At 44.9% G+C, this 18,075-nt stretch overlaps 1 protein-coding gene and 1 non-coding gene across 2 annotated transcripts in view; both read right to left on the reverse strand.

Moving 5' to 3' along the window:
* The window catches only part of LOC135553261 (contactin-5-like), a 447,274-nt gene that overhangs the window by 173,361 nt on the left and 255,838 nt on the right, over window positions 1–18,075 (reverse strand). Inside the window, exons 10-11 of the mRNA XM_064985436.1 lie at window positions 12,363–12,490; window positions 6,214–6,389 (exon numbers count right to left, since the gene is read on the reverse strand). Of these exons, the coding sequence (XP_064841508.1) occupies window positions 6,214–6,389; window positions 12,363–12,490 (304 nt within the window). The remainder of the gene's footprint in view (window positions 1–6,213; window positions 6,390–12,362; window positions 12,491–18,075) is intronic.
* Window positions 5,489–5,564, reverse strand: trnav-uac (transfer RNA valine (anticodon UAC)). The gene has a single exon. It is a non-coding gene; the product is annotated as a tRNA-Val (tRNA).

Consider the following 18,075-nt stretch of genomic DNA (forward strand, 5'->3'; position numbering starts at 1 on the left):
GCAGTACTTAATGCAGCTGGTGGCCACACCAGATACTGACTGTTACTTTTGATTTTGACCCCCCTTTTTTCAGGGATACATTATTCCATTTCTGTTAGTCACATGTCTGTGGAATTGGTTCAGTTTATGTCTCAGTTGTTGAATCTTATGTTCATACAAATATTTACACTTGTTAAGTTTGCTGAAAATAAAGGCAGTTGACAGTGAGAGGACTTTCCTTTTTCTGCTGAGTGTATGTGGTAGTGGTGGAGTAGGGGCCTAAAAACTGTGAATGTATTGTCATGTTTTTAAAATGTAATAATGTCACACTGATTTGTTTCAACTGTTCTTGTCATTGTCTCCACCCCCTCCAGGTGTTGCTTATTTTCCCCAGTGTATTTATCCTTGTGTTTCCTGTCTCTCTGTACCAGTGTATTTATCCCTGTGTTTCCTGTCTCTCTGTACCAGTGTATTTATCATTGTGTTTCCTGTCTCTCTGTACCAGTGCATTTATACCTGTGTTTCCTGTCTCTCTGTACCAGTGTATTTATCATTGTGTTTCCTGTCTCTCTGTTCCAGTGTATTTATCCCTGTGATTCCTGTCTCTCTGTACCAGTGTATTTATCCCTGGGTTTCCTGTCTCTCTGTACCAGTGTATTTATCCTTGTGTTTCCTGTCTCTCTGTACCAGTGTATTTATCCTTGTGTTTCCTGTCTCTCTGTTCCAGTGTATTTATCCCTGTGTTTCCTGTCTCTCTGTACCAGTGTATTTATCCTTGTGTTTCCTGTCTCTCTGTACCAGTGTATTTATCCTTGTGTTTCCTGTCTCTCTGTACCAGTGTATTTATCCTTGTGTTTCCTGTCTCTCTGTACCAGTGTATTTATCCCTGGGTTTCCTGTCTCTCTGTACCAGTGTATTTATCCTTGTGTTTCCTGTCTCTCTGTACCAGTGTATTTATCCTTGTGTTTCCTGTCTCTCTGTTCCAGTGTATTTATCCCTGTGTTTCCTGTCTCTCTGTACCAGTGTATTTATCCCTGTGATTCCTGTCTCTCTGTACCAGTGTATTTATCCTTGTGTTTCCTGTCTCTCTGTACCAGTGTATTTATCCTTGTGTTTCCTGTCTCTCTGTACCAGTGTATTTATCCTTGTGTTTCCTGTCTCTCTGTACCAGTGTATTTATCCTTGTGTTTCCTGTCTCTCTGTTCCAGTGTATTTATCCTTGTGTTTCCTGTCTCTCTGTACCAGTGTATTTATCCTTGTGTTTCCTGTCTCTCTGTACCAGTGTATTTATCCCTGGGTTTCCTGTCTCTCTGTACCAGTGTATTTATCCTCGGCAAGACGGAGCTGCTCTTCCTCCCGGGGAAGGACTGCCCTTTCCATGATCTCGCCATCACGGTTGACAACTCCATTGTGTCCTCCTCCCAGAGCGCTAAGAACCTTGGCGTGATCCTGGACAACACCCTGTCGTTCTCAACCAACATCATGGCGGTGGCCCGTTCCTGTAGGTTCATGCTCTACAACATCCGCAGAGTACGACCCTGCCTCACACAGGAAGCGGCGCAGGTCCTAATCCAGGCACTTGTCATCTCCCGTCTGGATTACTGCAACTCGCTGTTGGCTGGGCTCCCTGCCTGTGCCATTAAACCCCTACAACTCATCCAGAACGCCGCAGCCCGTCTGGTGTTCAACCTTCCCAAGTTCTCTCACGTCACCCCGCTCCTCCGCTCTCTCCACTGGCTTCCAGTTGAAGCTCGCATCCGCTACAAGACCATGGTGCTTGCCTACGGAGCTGTGAGGGGAACGGCACCGCAGTACCTCCAGGCTCTGATCAGGCCCTACACCCAAACAAGGACACTGCGTTCATCCACCTCTGGCCTGCTCGCCTCCCTACCATTGAGGAAGTACAGTTCCCGCTCAGCCCAGTCAAAACTGTTCGCTGCTCTGGCCCCAATGGTGGAACAAACTCCCTCACGACGCCAGGACAGCGGAGTCAATCACCACCTTCCGGAGACACCTGAAACCCCACCTCTTCAAGGAATACCTAGGATAGGATAAGTAATCCTTCTCACCACCCCCCCCCCCCTTAATGATTTAGATGCACTATTGTAAAGTGGCTGTTCCACTGGATGTCAGAAGGTGAATTCACCAATTTGTAAGTCGCTCTGGATAAGAGCGTCTGCTAAATGACTTAAATGTAAATGTAATGTGTTTCCTGTCTCTCTGTACCAGTGTATTTATCCTTGTGTTTCCTGTCTCTCTGTTCCAGTGTATTTATCCCTGTGTTTACTGTCTCTCTGTACCAGTGTATTTATCCTTGTGTTTCCTGTCTCTCTGTGCCAGTGTATTTATCCCTGTGTTTCCTGTCTCTCTGTACCAGTGTATTTATCCCTGTGTTTCCTGTCTCTCTGTGCCAGTGTATTTATCATTGTGTTTCCTGTCTCTCTGTACCAGTGTATTTATACCTGTGTTTCCTGTCTCTCTGTACCAGTGTATTTATCCTTGTGTTTCCTGTCTCTCTGTTCCAGTGTATTTATCCCTGTGATTCCTGTCTCTCTGTACCAGTGTATTTATCCTTGTGTTTCCTGTCTCTCTGTTCCAGTGTATTTATCCCTGTGATTCCTGTCTCTCTGTACCAGTGTATTTATCCTTGTGTTTCCTGTCTCTCTGTACCAGTGTATTTATCCTTGTGTTTCCTGTCTCTCTGTTCCAGTGTATTTATCCCTGTGTTTCCTGTCTCTCTGTGCCAGTGTATTTATCCTTGTGTTTCCTGTCTCTCTGTACCAGTGTATTTATCCTTGTGTTTCCTGTCTCTCTATACCAGTGTATTTATCCCTGGGTTTCCTGTCTCTCTGTACCAGTGTATTTATCCTTGTGTTTCCTGTCTCTCTGTACCAGTGTATTTATCCTTGTGTTTCCTGTCTCTCTGTTCCAGTGTATTTATCCCTGTGTTTCCTGTCTCTCTGTACCAGTGTATTTATCCTTGTGTTTCCTGTCTCTCTGTACCAGTGTATTTATCCTTGTGTTTCCTGTCTCTCTGTTCCAGTGTATTTATCCCTGTGATTCCTGTCTCTCTGTACCAGTGTATTTATCCTTGTGTTTCCTGTCTCTCTGTACCAGTGTATGTATCCTTGTGTTTCCTGTCTCTCTGTTCCAGTGTATTTATCCCTGTGTTTCCTGTCTCTCTGTGCCAGTGTATTTATCCTTGTGTTTCCTGTCTCTCTGTACCAGTGTATTTATCCTTGTGTTTCCTGTCTCTCTGTACCAGTGTATTTATCCTTGTGTTTCCTGTCTCTCTGTTCCAGTGTATTTATCCCTGTGTTTCCTGTCTCTCTGTGCCAGTGTATTTATCCTTGTGTTTCCTGTCTCTCTGTACCAGTGTATTTATCCTTGTGTTTCCTGTCTCTCTATACCAGTGTATTTATCCCTGGGTTTCCTGTCTCTCTGTACCAGTGTATTTATCCTTGTGTTTCCTGTCTCTCTGTACCAGTGTATTTATCCTTGTGTTTCCTGTCTCTCTGTTCCAGTGTATTTATCCCTGTGTTTCCTGTCTCTCTGTACCAGTGTATTTATCCTTGTGTTTCCTGTCTCTCTGTACCAGTGTATTTATCCTTGTGTTTCCTGTCTCTCTGTTCCAGTGTATTTATCCCTGTGATTCCTGTCTCTCTGTACCAGTGTATTTATCCTTGTGTTTCCTGTCTCTCTGTACCAGTGTATTTATCCTTGTGTTTCCTGTCTCTCTGTTCCAGTGTATTTATCCCTGTGTTTCCTGTCTCTCTGTGCCAGTGTATTTATCCTTGTGTTTCCTGTCTCTCTGTACCAGTGTATTTATCCTTGTGTTTCCTGTCTCTCTGTACCAGTGTATTTATCCCTGGGTTTCCTGTCTCTCTGTACCAGTGTATTTATCCCTGGGTTTCCTGTCTCTCTGTACCAGTGTATTTATCCCTGTGTTTCCCGTCTCTCTGTGCCAGTGTATTTATCCCTGTGTTTCCTGTCTCTCTGTGCCAGTGTATTTATCCTTGTGTTTCCTGTCTCTCTGTACCAGTGTATTTATCCCTGGGTTTCCTGTCTCTCTGTACCAGTGTATTTATCCCTGGGTTTCCTGTCTCTCTGTACCAGTGTATTTATCCCTGTGTGTCCTGTCTCTCTGTGCCAGTGTATTTATCCCTGTGTTTCCTGTCTCTCTGTACCAGTGTATTTATCCCTGTGTTTTCTGTCTCTCTGTGCCAGTGTATTTATCCCTGTGTTTCCTGTCTCTCTGTGCCAGTGTATTTATCCCTGTGTATCATTTCTCTCTGTACCAGTGTAGTTTTCCCTGTGTTTCCTGTCTCTCTGTATCAGTGTAGTTATCCCTGTGTTTCCTGTCTCTCTGTACAAGTGTATTTATCCCTGTGTTTGTGCCAGTTCGTGTTGTATGTTTTCCAAGTCAACCAACCGTTCTCCTGCTTTTTGCATTCTCCTTTTTCTAGTCCTCCCGGTTTTGACCCTTGCCTGTTCTGGACTCGCCTGCCTGACCATTCTGCCTCCCTTGACCATGAGAGCCTGTCTGCACCTCCTGGACTCTGATCTGGTTTTGACCTTTTGGCTGTCCACGACTATTCTCTTGCCTACTCCTTTTGGAGTATTAAACATTGTAAGACTCCAACCATCTGCCTCCTGTGTCTGCATCTGAGTTTCACCTTGCCTCATGATATATACACTTTGATAATTTTGCTGGACCCCAGGAAGAGTAGCTGCTGCCTTGGAAGGAACTAATAGGGATCCACAATAAACCCCTGGAAGAGTAGCTGCTGCCTTGACAGGAACTAATGGGGATCCATAATAAACCCCAGGAAGAGTAGCTGCTGCCTTGGCAGGAACTAATAGGGATCCATAATAAACCCCAGGAAGAGTAGCTGCTGCCTTGGCAGGAACTAATAGGGATCCATAATAAACCCCAGGAAGAGTAGCTGCTGCCTTGGCAGGAACTAATGGGGATCCATAATAAACCCCCAGGAAGAGTAGCTGCTGCCTTGGCAGGAACTAATGGGGATCCATAATAAACCCCAGGAAGAGTAGCTGCTGCCTTGGCAGGAACTAATAGGGATCCATAATAAACCCCAGGAAGAGTAGCTGCTGCCTTGGCAGGAACTAATGGGGATCCATAATAAACCCCAGGAAGAGTAGCTGCTGCCTTGACAGGAACTAATGAGGATCCATAATAAACCCCAGGAAGAGTAGCTGCTGCCTTGGCACGAACTAATGGGTATCCATAATAAACCCCAGGAAGAGTAGCTGCTGCCTTGGCAGGAACTAAAGGTTGATCTATAATAAATACAAATACATAATAAATACAAATACTACTTGAGAACATTACCAATGTCAAACCAGTTGGAGAACGTTCCTAGAACATTAGAACATTTGAAATGAAATGTAATAATATAATATAATAATAATAATATATCCCATTTAGCAGACGCTTTTGTCCAAAGCGACTTACAAGTCGGCTGGGGCCACTACTTTTGCATATGGGTGGCCCCAGCGGGAATCGAACCCACGACGCTTGGCGTTGTAAGCGCCATGCTCTACCGACTGAGCCACACAGGACCCTGTCGTAACGGTGTGCTGCTACACTGTCCTAAATGTAATCATGTTTGAAATTTTAGGAAACATTCTGTTAAAGTAATGAAATACCAATTCATTTTTTTTGTGTCAAGACGTTCCTTAAATGTTCCTTAAATTTTCCAAAGCCAAGCAACTATCCTGCACCATTCCCAAAACGTTGTGAGAAGGTTGTATGTTAAATAACCATAGGGCAACCACGCTCTCAGAAACATGCAGTTATGGCACTTATAGTCATGCATGCATACATTTTACGTATGGGTGGTCCCAAAAATCAAACCCACTATCTTGGCATTGCAAGCGCCATACTCTGCCAATCCACATGAGTTATCAGTACTTAATATATTGAGAAACTGCTAATGCAAAACCAAATTTAGAAATAGCACCTTGTGTATTCTACTTTTCTGAATGTCAACATTAAGTTGAGACCACGACTGAGCCCCCCCCCCAATTTTTATTTATTTATATATAATAAAAAAAATCTATATACAGTACCAGTCAAAGGTTTGGACACACCTACTCATTTAAGAGTTTTTCTTTATTTTTACTATTTTCATTATAGAACAATAGTGAAGACATCAACATGATGAAATAACACATATTGAATTCTGTATTAACCAAAAAAGTGTTACTTACTGTTTGGGTATATTCAAAATGTCTGCCCTCCTGTTGGAAGTTGAGGGGCTGCTGGTTGAGGAGCCACTGGAAGGCCACGTCCAGAGACGGGTCATGTGAGACCCTGCAACTGAGCACCACGCTCTCCCCCACTGTCACCTCCACCCTGCTGGGGCTCAGGTCCACACGCATGGCCTCTGCAAACACAACACTGCTGCATCTTAGCATAACAACACCTCTGGACACAACACAGCTGAAGCTTGCTTAAGACACAGGAGTGCTACACTGTCCTAACGGTAGACCAATACACTGTCCTAACGGTAGACCAATACACTGTCCTAATGGTAGACCAATACACTGTCCTAACGGTAGACCAATACACTGTCCTAACGGTAGACCGATACACTGTCCTAACGGTGTGCTGCTACACTGTCCTAACGGTAGACCAATACACTGTCCTAACGGTGTGCTGCTACACTGTCCTAACGGTAGACCGATACACTGTCCTAACGATAGACCGATACACTGTCCTAACGGTAGACCAATACACTGTCCTAACGGTGTGCTGCTACACTGTCCTAACGGTAGACCGATACACTGTCCTAACGATAGACCGATACACTGTCCTAACGGTAGACCGATACACTGTCCTAACGGTGTGCTGCTACACTGTCCTAACGGTAGACCGATACACTGTCCTAACGGTGTGCTGCTACACTGTCCTAACGATAGACCGATACACTGTCCTAACGGTAGACCGATACACTGTCCTAACGGTGTGCTGCTACACTGTCCTAACGGTAGACCGATACACTGTCCTAACGGTGTGCTGCTACACTGTCCTAACGGTAGACCGATACACTGTCCTAACGGTAGACCGATACACTGTCCTAACGGTGTGCTGCTACACTGTCCTAACGGTAGACCGATACACTGTCCTAACGGTGTGCTGCTACACTGTCCTAACGGTAGACCGATACACTGTCCTAACGGTGTGCTGCTACACTGTCCTAACGGTAGACCAATACACTGTCCTAACGGTAGACCGATACACTGTCCTAACGGTAGACCGATACACTGTCCTAACGGTAGACCAATACACTGTCCTAACGGTAGACCAATACACTGTCCTAACGGTAGACCAATACACTGTCCTAACGGTAGACCAATACACTGTCCTAACGGTAGACCAATACACTGTCCTAACGGTAGACCAATACACTGTCCTAACGGTAGACTGCTACACTGTCCTAACGGTAGACCAATACACTGTCCTAACGGTAGACCGATACACTGTCCTAACGGTAGACCGATACACTGTCCTAACGGTAGACCAATACACTGTCCTAACGGTGTGCTGCTACACTGTCCTAACGGTAGACCGATACACTGTCCTAACGGTAGACCAATACACTGTCCTAACGGTAGACCGATACACTGTCCTAACGGTAGACCGATACACTGTCCTAACGGTAGACCGATACACTGTCCTAACGGTAGACCGATACACTGTCCTAACGGTGTGCTGCTACACTGTCCTAACGGTAGTCCAATACACTGTCCTAACGGTGTGCTGCTACACTGTCCTAACGGTAGACCAATACACTGTCCTAACGGTGTGCTGCTACACTGTCCTAACGGTAGACCGATACACTGTCCTAACGGTGTGCTGCTACACTGTCCTAACGGTAGTCCAATACACTGTCCTAACGGTGTGCTGCTACACTGTCCTAACGGTAGACCAATACACTGTCCTAACGGTGTGCTGCTACACTGTCCTAACGGTAGACCGATACACTGTCCTAACGGTAGACCGATACACTGTCCTAACGGTGTGCTGCTACACTGTCCTAACGGTAGACCGATACACTGTCCTAACGGTGTGCTGCTACACTGTCCTAACGGTAGACCAATACACTGTCCTAACGGTGTGCTGCTACACTGTCCTAATGGTAGACCGATACACTGTCCTAACGGTAGACCGATACACTGTCCTAACGGTGTGCTGCTACACTGTCCTAACGGTAGACCGATACACTGTCCTAACGGTGTGCTGCTACACTGTCCTAACGGTAGACCAATACACTGTCCTAACGGTGGACTGCTACACTGTCCTAACGGTAGACCGATACACTGTCCTAACGGTAGACTGATACACTGTCCTAACGGTGTGCTGCTACACTGTCCTAACGGTAGACCAATACACTGTCCTAACGGTGGACTGCTACACTGTCCTAACGGTAGACCGATACACTGTCCTAACGGTAGACCGATACACTGTCCTAACGGTGTGCTGCTACACTGTCCTAACGGTAGACCAATACACTGTCCTAACGGTGTGCTGCTACACTGTCCTAATGGTAGACCGATACACTGTCCTAACGGTGTGCTGCTACACTGTCCTAACGGTAGACCGATACACTGTCCTAACGGTAGACCAATACACTGTCCTAACGGTAGACCGATACACTGTCCTAACGGTAGACCGATACACTGTCCTAACGGTGGACTGCTACACTGTCCTAACGGTGGACTGCTACACTGTCCTAACGGTAGACCGATACACTGTCCTAACGGTGTGCTGCTACACTGTCCTAACGGTAGACCAATACACTGTCCTAACGGTAGACCGATACACTGTCCTAACGGTAGACCAATACACTGTCCTAACGGTAGACCAATACACTGTCCTAACGGTGTGCTGCTACACTGTCCTAACGGTAGACCGATACACTGTCCTAACGGTGGACTGCTACACTGTCCTAACGGTAGACCAATACACCGTCCTAACGGTAGACCGATACACTGTCCTAACGGTAGACCGATACACTGTCCTAACGGTAGACCGATACACTGTCCTAACGGTAGACCGATACACTGTCCTAACGGTGGACTGCTACACTGTCCTAACGGTAGACCAATACACCGTCCTAACGGTAGACCAATACACTGTCCTAACGGTAGACCGATACACTGTCCTAACGGTAGACCGATACACTGTCCTAACGGTAGACCGATACACTGTCCTAATGGTGGACTGCTACACTGTCCTAACGGTAGACCGATACACTGTCCTAACGGTAGACCAATACACTGTCCTAACGGTGGACTGCTACACTGTCCTAAAGGTAGACCGATACACTGTCCTAACGGTGTGCTGCTACACTGTCCTAACGGTAGACCAATACACTGTCCTAACGGTAGACCGATACACTGTCCTAATGGTAGACCAATACACTGTCCTAACGGTAGACCAATACACTGTCCTAACGGTGTGCTGCTACACTGTCCTAACGGTAGACCGATACACTGTCCTAACGGTGGACTGCTACACTGTCCTAACGGTAGACCGATACACTGTCCTAACGGTGGACTGCTACACTGTCCTAACGGTAGACCGATACACTGTCCTAACGGTGGACTGCTACACTGTCCTAACGGTAGACCGATACACTGTCCTAACGGTGTGCTGCGACACTGTCCTAACGGTAGACCAATACACTGTCCTAACGGTAGACCGATACACTGTCCTAACGGTAGACCGATACACTGTCCTAACGGTGTGCTGCTACACTGTCCTAACGGTAGACCGATACACTGTCCTAACGGTGTGCTGCTACACTGTCCTAACGGTAGACCAATACACTGTCCTAACGGTAGACCGATACACTGTCCTAACGGTAGACCGATACACTGTCCTAACGGTAGACCGATACACTGTCCTAACGGTGTGCTGCTACACTGTCCTAACGGTAGACCGATACACTGTCCTAACGGTGTGCTGCTACACTGTCCTAACGGTAGACCGATACACTGTCCTAACGGTAGACCGATACACTGTCCTAACGGTAGACCAATACACTGTCCTAACGGTAGACCAATACACTGTCCTAACGGTAGACCGATACACTGTCCTAACGGTAGACCGATACACTGTCCTAACGGTAGACCGATACACTGTCCTAACGGTGGACTGCTACACTGTCCTAACGGTGTGCTGCTAAACTGTCCTAACGGTAGACCGATACACTGTCCTAACGGTGGACTGCTACACTGTCCTAACGGTAGACCAATACACCGTCCTAACGGTAGACCAATAAACCGTCCTAACGGTAGACCAATACACTGTCCTAACGGTAGACCAATACACTGTCCTAATGGTAGACCAATACACTGTCCTAACGGTAGACCAATACACTGTCCTAATGGTAGACCAATACACTGTCCTAACGGTAGACTGCTACACTGTCCTAACGGTAGACCAATACACTGTCCTAACGGTAGACTGCCTGTTCAAATCAAATCAAATTTTATTTGTCACATACACATGGTTAGCAGATGTTAATGCGAGTGTAGCGAAATGCTTGTGATAACTATCCTAACGGTAGACCAATACACCGTCCTAACGGTAGACCAATAAACCGTCCTAACGGTAGACCAATACACTGTCCTAACGGTAGACCAATACACTGTCCTAACGGTAGACCAATACACTGTCCTAACGGTAGACTGCCTGTTCAAATCAAATCAAATTTTATTTGTCACATACACATGGTTAGCAGATGTTAGCAAATGCGAGTGTAGCAAAATGCTTGTGATAACTATCCTAACGGTAGACCAATACACCGTCCTAACGATAGACCAATACACCGTCCTAATGGTAGACTGCTACACTGTCTTAACGGTAGACTGACACACCGTCCTAACGGTAGACTGACACACCGTCCTAACGGTAGACTGACACACCGTCCTAACGGTAGACTGACACACCGTCCTAACGGTAGACTGACACACCGTCCTAACGGTAGACTGATACACCGTCGTCCTAACGGTAGACTGATACACCGTCGTCCTAACGGTAGACTGATACACCGTCGTCCTAACGGTAGACTCCACCAAACAGGCCTTTATGGTAGAGTGACCAGACAGAAGCTACTGCTCAGTAAAAGCACATGACAGCCTGCCTGGACTTTGCCCAAAGGCACCGAAAGACTCTCAGACCATGAGAAACAAGATTATCTGGTCTGATGAAACGAAGATTGAACTCCTTGGCCTGAATGCCAAGCGTCACGTCTGGAGGAACCTTGGCACAATCCCTATGGTGAAGCATGGTAGTGGCAGCATTAGGCTGTGGGGATATTATGTTTAAGTTGCAGCGACTGCGAGACTAGTCAGGTTTGAGGGATCACCTTCCAACAGGACAACGACCCTAAGCACACAACCAAGACAACGCAAGAGTGGCTTCGGGACAAGTCTCTGAAAGTCCTTGAGTGGCCGAGCCAGAGCCCGGACTTGAACCCGATCGAACATCACTAGAGAGACCTGAATATAGCTGTGCAGCTACACTCCCCATCCATCCTGACAGAGCTTGAGAGGATCTGCAGAGAAGAATGGGATAAACTCCCCAAATATAGGTGTGCCAAGCTTGTAGCGTCATACCCAAGAAGACTCCAGGCTGTAATAGCTGCCAAAGGTGCTTCAACAAAGTACTGAGAAAAGGGTCTGAATACTGACGTAAATGTGATCAGTTTTTTTATTTTATATACATTTGCAAAAATGTCTAAAAACCTGTTTTTGCTTTGTAAAAATGGGATATTGTGTGTAAATTGATGAAGGAACAAAACAGAAAACAAAAAATCATTTTTAGAATTAGGCTGTAATGTAACAAAATGTAGAACAAGTCAAGGACTGTATATCTAGGCTACCTTGGCTAGTATGGCATGGCAACATTAGTCAGAGGAAAAACACAAAAGAACATCTGTGATCTTGGTCCAGGCAAAGCTCGATTCAGATGGGACCAGGGTAACTAACAACCAGGTAGCCGGTTGTCATTAGTGTCATTATCAAAACACATCCTGCATACTAAAACCCTGAAAAGGACCAAAACAGTCACTCTACACTCAGGGCCTCCTTTGATTTCAGCTGTGAATGCTGTTCATGTACAACAGGCCGTCTTACCCTGTCAAATAGGGTGCCCTTGTAAAATGATTTTGAATGTGAAAACCCTTTTGCTTCGCAGTCGAGCGAACACAATAAATTCCGCTGGCGTCCCCTCTGCCTCTCTCCACCCCCCAGACAAAGGTGGCAGGAAACGACATTGGGGGACTGTTTACTGGTGTGTGACTGGCACTAATTTGGCAGGAAATAAAGGCCCCCTGGGCATCGCTTACCTTTTACCCAGAGCATGGCCGTCATCTCAGCCGAGCCAAACTGATTCTCGGCTCGACATACATAGTTCCCCTCGTCAGAGCGGGTGGAGTTGATGATCCTCAGCGTGTTGTTTCGTAACAGCATTATCCTGTCAAAGAACAAACACAATACAAACCAAATGCCTGTTTAACTAAAACAGTTCAGTTTAAAGTTGTGTGCAGTTTTAGTTGCTTATAGCATTCATTAAAGTGCATTTAAATTGCTGGAAGACATCAGGCAGATCAGGACAGCTCAGAAAGTCAAACAGCATAACAAATGAATTTCAGAGTGTATCCGTTTGGGGGATTTTAAATATTTCATACACTCTATGTTCTATCTAGCTCAGACAAGATGATCTTATTGATTTTCCAAGGGCAAGTTATGTAGTTCTGTCCTTGAGCTGTTGTTCTTAATGTTATGTTTCATGTCTTGCGTGGACCCCAGGAAGAGCAGCTGCTGCAAATACCAAGTTGTGCAGACAGTTCCCCCGGAAAGATCCTTGTCAAGAGGACATATGTACTGTGTACAAGCTACATAAGCTGTTTAATTGTGGACTCAAGTGAAACATTACTAGGAAAGGATTCACTTTTCTATGTTCTTCAGTATCATGACCTGAAAACACTATTTACCACAAAGGGCAAACAACAACAGACTAATAATGCTTTCACATAGTATTTACGGTATTAAGCCTGTAAAATAGAATTGGCCCATGTTTATATGACAAACCAGGACATTTGTTTTTACCACATTCTTGCTTGCGTAGCCTTTTACACATCAGGGCTCCCGAGTGGCGCAAGGCACTGCATCTCAGTGCAAGAGGCGACACTACAGTCCCTGGTTTCGAATCCAGGCTGTATCACATCCGGCCGTGATTGGGAGTCCCATTCATTATAAAACTACATGTATTTTCAAAAGAATAGAATAGCATATTTGGAATTTAATTAGGCCTATACCATGGGTCTGTACAGCCATATTTTTCCCACATAACTTGTGTCAAGGGAACGTGTGGAACCGCTATCATATAAAGAACGTGATCTTTTGAAACAGAGCCCAATCCCATGCTTTTTTTAGATCCACGTTTAATCTCTTTCTTACCCACGTTGTTAGGGAACAGGAATACCTTCATCATGATACCCACAGAAAAGAATAGCAATCCTATTTTCAAAAGCATGTGAGTCTTCACAACCTCCGCAGACTTTGAGTTGTCTATACCATATACGATTGAACAAAATAATAGGCCTCCACTTGATTTAGGCTTCATTATAGCATGCTAAATGTTTCTGATCAGTGATTTAGACAGCATGCTATAATGTAAAATGTTTCTGATCAGTGATTTAGACTACATTATAGCATGCTAAATGTTTCTGATCAGTGATTTGGACTACATTATAGCATGCAAAATGTTTCTGATCAGTGATTTGGACTACATTATAGCATGCTAAATGTTTCTGATCAGTGATTTGGACTACATTATAGCATGCTAAATGTTTCTGATCAGTGATTTAGACTACATTATAGCATGCTAAATGTTTCTGATCAGTGATTTAGACTACATTATAGCATGCTAAATGTTTCTGATCAGTGATTTGGACTACATTATAGCATGCTAAATGTTTCTGATCAGTGATTTAGACTACATTATAGCATGCTAAATGTTTCTGATCAGTGATTTAGACTACATTATAGCATGCAAAATGTTTCTGATCAGTGATTTGGACTACATTATAGCATGCTAAATGTTTCTGATCAGTGATTTAGACTACATTATAGCATGCTAAATGTTTCTTATCAGTGATTTAGACTACATTATACACTGCTCAAAAAAATAAAGGGATAATAAAGATGCTGCGAACGTCCTGCTAGTCATGCCAGGAATATAGTATATGCATATGATTAGTATGTGTGGATAGAAAACACTCTGAAGGTTCGAAAACTGGTTAAATGATGTCTGTGACTATAACAGAACGTGTTTCGGAGTCAAAATCCCAAGGAAACGTGTTCACAAAATCCACGAAAAAAATATCAATCCGCCAGTCTCTGTATTGTCTATGGCAAGATAAAATAGATAGTGACCGGTTTACAGTTCCTACAGCTTCCACACGATGTCGCCAGTGTTGGGAATTGTATTGAAGTTAATCCTTGGTCAAATGAGTAATAGGCACATCCTCTCGTCGAGTCTCCCAGAGGAAGTTATGAAAGGGAGAAAATGGACAACGATTTCAAAACTTGCTGCTATTTAATACAGATCGCCCCGTGATCAATTTGATCGTTTATTAACGTTTACAAATACCTAAAGTTGGATTACAAAAGTAGTTTGAAGTGCTTTGTCAAAGTTTATAGGCAACTTTTGTAATTTAAAAAAAGTGACATTGCGTTTTGAAACAGAGTTTTTCCTGGATTTGACGGTGTTCATAAATGGACATTTTGGGCATACATGGACCGATTTAATTTGGAAAAAAGAACCAATTGTGATGTTTATGGGACATATAGGAGTGCCAACAAAGAAGCTTGTCAAAGGTAATGAATGTTTTATATTTTATTTCTGCGTTTTGTGTAGCGCCGGCTACGGTATTGTTTTTGTTTACGTCCCCTTCGTGTGTTTCTGGGGGCTGCATGCTATCAGATAATAGCTTCTCATGCTTTCGCCGAAAACCATTTTACAAATCTGACATGTTGGCTAGATTCACAACGAGTGTAGCTTTAATTGAGTACCCGGCATGTGTGTTTTAATGAAAGTTTGAGTTGTATGGAGTACTATTAGTTGGCGCTCTGGAATTTTGCTGATTTTGATGCCTGTACAGGGACCGCAGCCATAACAGGTTTTAAACAACACAATGTAACTCCAAGTCAATCACACTTCCGTGAAATCAAACGGTCCACTTAGGAAGCAACACTGATTGACAATACATTTCACATGCTGTTGTGCAAATGGAATAGACAACAGGTGGAAATTATAGGCAATTAGCAAGACACCCCCAATAAAGGAGTGGTTCTGCAGGTGGGGACCACAGACCACTTCTCAGTTCCTATGCTTCCTGGCTGTTGTTTTGGTCACTTTTGAATGCTGGCGGTGCTTTCACTCTAGTGGTAGCATGAGACGGAGTCTACAACCCACACAAATGGCTCATGTAATGCAGCTCAACCAGGAGGCACATCAATGCGAGCTGTGGCAAGAAGGTTTGCTGTGTCTGTCAGCGTAGTGTCCAGAGCATGGAGGCGCTACCAGGAGACAGGCCACTACATCAGGAGAAGTGGAGGAGGCCGTAGGAGGGCAACAACCCAGCAGCAGGACCGCTACCTCCGCCTTTGTGCAAAGAGGAGCAGGAGGAGCACTGCCAGAGCCCTGCAAAATGACCTCCAGCAGGCCACAAATGTACATGTGTCTGCTCAAACGGTCAGAAACAGACTCCATGAGGGTGGTATGAGGGCCCGACATCCACAGTTGGGGGTTGTGCTTACAGCCCAACACCGTGCAGGACGTTTGGCATTTGCCAGAGAACACCAAGATTGGCAAATTCGCCACTGGCGCACTGTGCTCTTCACAGATGAAAGCAGGTTCACACTGAGCACATGTGACAGACATGATAGTCTGGAGACGCCGTGGAGAACGTTCTGCTGCCTGCAACATCCTCCAGCATGACCGGTTTGGCGGTGGGTCAGTCATGGTGTTGGGTGGCATTTCTTTGGGGGGCCGCACAGCCCTCCATGTGCTCGCCAGAGGTAGCCTGACTGCCATTAGGTACCGAGATGAGATCCTCAGACCCCTTGTGAGACCATATGCTGGTGTGGTTGGCCCTGGGTTCCTCCTAATGCAAGACAATGCTAGACCTCATGTGGCTGGAGTGTGTCAGCAGTTCCTGCAAGAGGAAGGCATTGATGCTATGAACTGGCCCGCCCGTTCCCCAGACCTGAATCCAATTGAGCACATCTGGGACATCATGTCTCGCTCCATCCACCAACGCCACGTTGCACCACAGACTGTCCAGGAGTTGGCAGATGCTTTAGTCCAGGTCTGGGAGGAGATCCCTCAGGAGACCATCATCCATCTCATCTGGAGCATGCCCAGGCGTTCTAGGGATGTCATACAGGCACATGGAGGCCACACACACTACTGATCTCATTTTGACTTGTTTTAAGGACATTACAACAAAGTTGGATCAGACTCTAGTGTGGTTTTCCACTTTAATTTTGAGGGTGACTCCAAATCCAGACCTCCACGGGTTGATACATTTGATTTCCATTGATCATTTTTGTGTGATTTTGTCGTCAACACATTCAACTATGTAAAGAAAAAAGTATTTAATAAGAATATTTCATTCATTCAGATCGAGGATGTGTTATTTTAGTGTTCCCTTTATGTTTTTTGAGCAGTGTAGCATGCTAAATGTTTCGGATCAGTGATAGATGAAACTAATTGACCAAATAGCCAGATGGAGATTCAGCGAATCAAAATCACATTGATTATCAGGCAAGTCCGTGAAGTCAGTCGATTGGTCGGGTCTAGGCTACAAAACGACTGTGACGGAGGAGTAAAATAATCAACTTGTTAAACTACATTGCAAAATGAGCCAACTAGACAAGATGATAATGAGCAGCACTCACCTCAACTTGGCTAACATTTCCCCAGCCTAATTGTGTAGCCTAATCAATATCCAATCTGACATGTATTGATTCATCAAGACGAGTCTCAAAGCTGCGCGACGACGCTGTCCCGATCAAAACAGTGCTGAAATGATCATCTAGTTCAGGGCCCCCCCAAGCTGCACATTTTGTTTTTCTCCCCAGCATTACACAGCTGATTAAAATAATCAAAGTTGATGATTAGTTGATTATTTGAGTCAGCTGTCTAGTGCTAGGACAAAAAACAAAAACGTGCTCCCAGGACCGAGTTTGGGAAACCCTGATCTAGTTGAACACATGGTTCAAATCTATTACAAGGATTAGATGACTTTGGCAGTTTCATTACTAAGCTACAATTCCCACAGTTATTCTACATGGATCCAAACAGGGTATGCTTAGTGGTGTGCTATACGAAGACACGGGCATGGTGACATGCCTTGCAAAGTTATTAAGAACAGGCTGGAGGATGGTTAACGGGCGTTGTCTAGCAACCTCCGAGAGTTTTAAGAGCCTGGTGCTCGCCAAAGCCACCTCATCATTATGGCTATGTTTCATACTAGGGCCGTAGGCAGAACTGTACCGAAATGATTACTCGGTAGTTCGGTGGAAATACAATTTTGGCTTTGATACCAGCAATTACTTCAGTTATTGAAGAAATGAGGAAAAAAGTTGCCGAATAAACGTGTTAGTATGAAAGGGGATTAGGTAACTTGGGCTTAACAGATAAATACATGCTATTTCCCCCATCTCCACAAGATCAATCAGCAAATACATTCCCTAATGAAGGCGAATTCCTGACAAAATCAAATAAGCCTAAATCTCCAATAAGATTTACAAGCCTCTTGTTATCGGTTGAGATAAGGGCTAAACCAGGGGCGCAACTTTGGTTTTAGAAGTGGTGGGGACATTGTACCCAGATAAACACTCCAAACAGCCTACCCGAGGGGTCTGAGTCTTGCATCACATTCCAATTACAAAAAAAAATGTAATTTCAGAATGGGGGGAGGGACATGTCCACCCCATCCACAGTGAAAGTTGCACCCCTGGGCAAAATTAATAGGGAACAAGTGTTTA

The sequence above is a fragment of the Oncorhynchus masou genome, chromosome 13 (genome assembly GCF_036934945.1).
Source record: "Oncorhynchus masou masou isolate Uvic2021 chromosome 13, UVic_Omas_1.1, whole genome shotgun sequence".
NCBI classification, from domain to species: domain Eukaryota; kingdom Metazoa; phylum Chordata; class Actinopteri; order Salmoniformes; family Salmonidae; genus Oncorhynchus; species Oncorhynchus masou.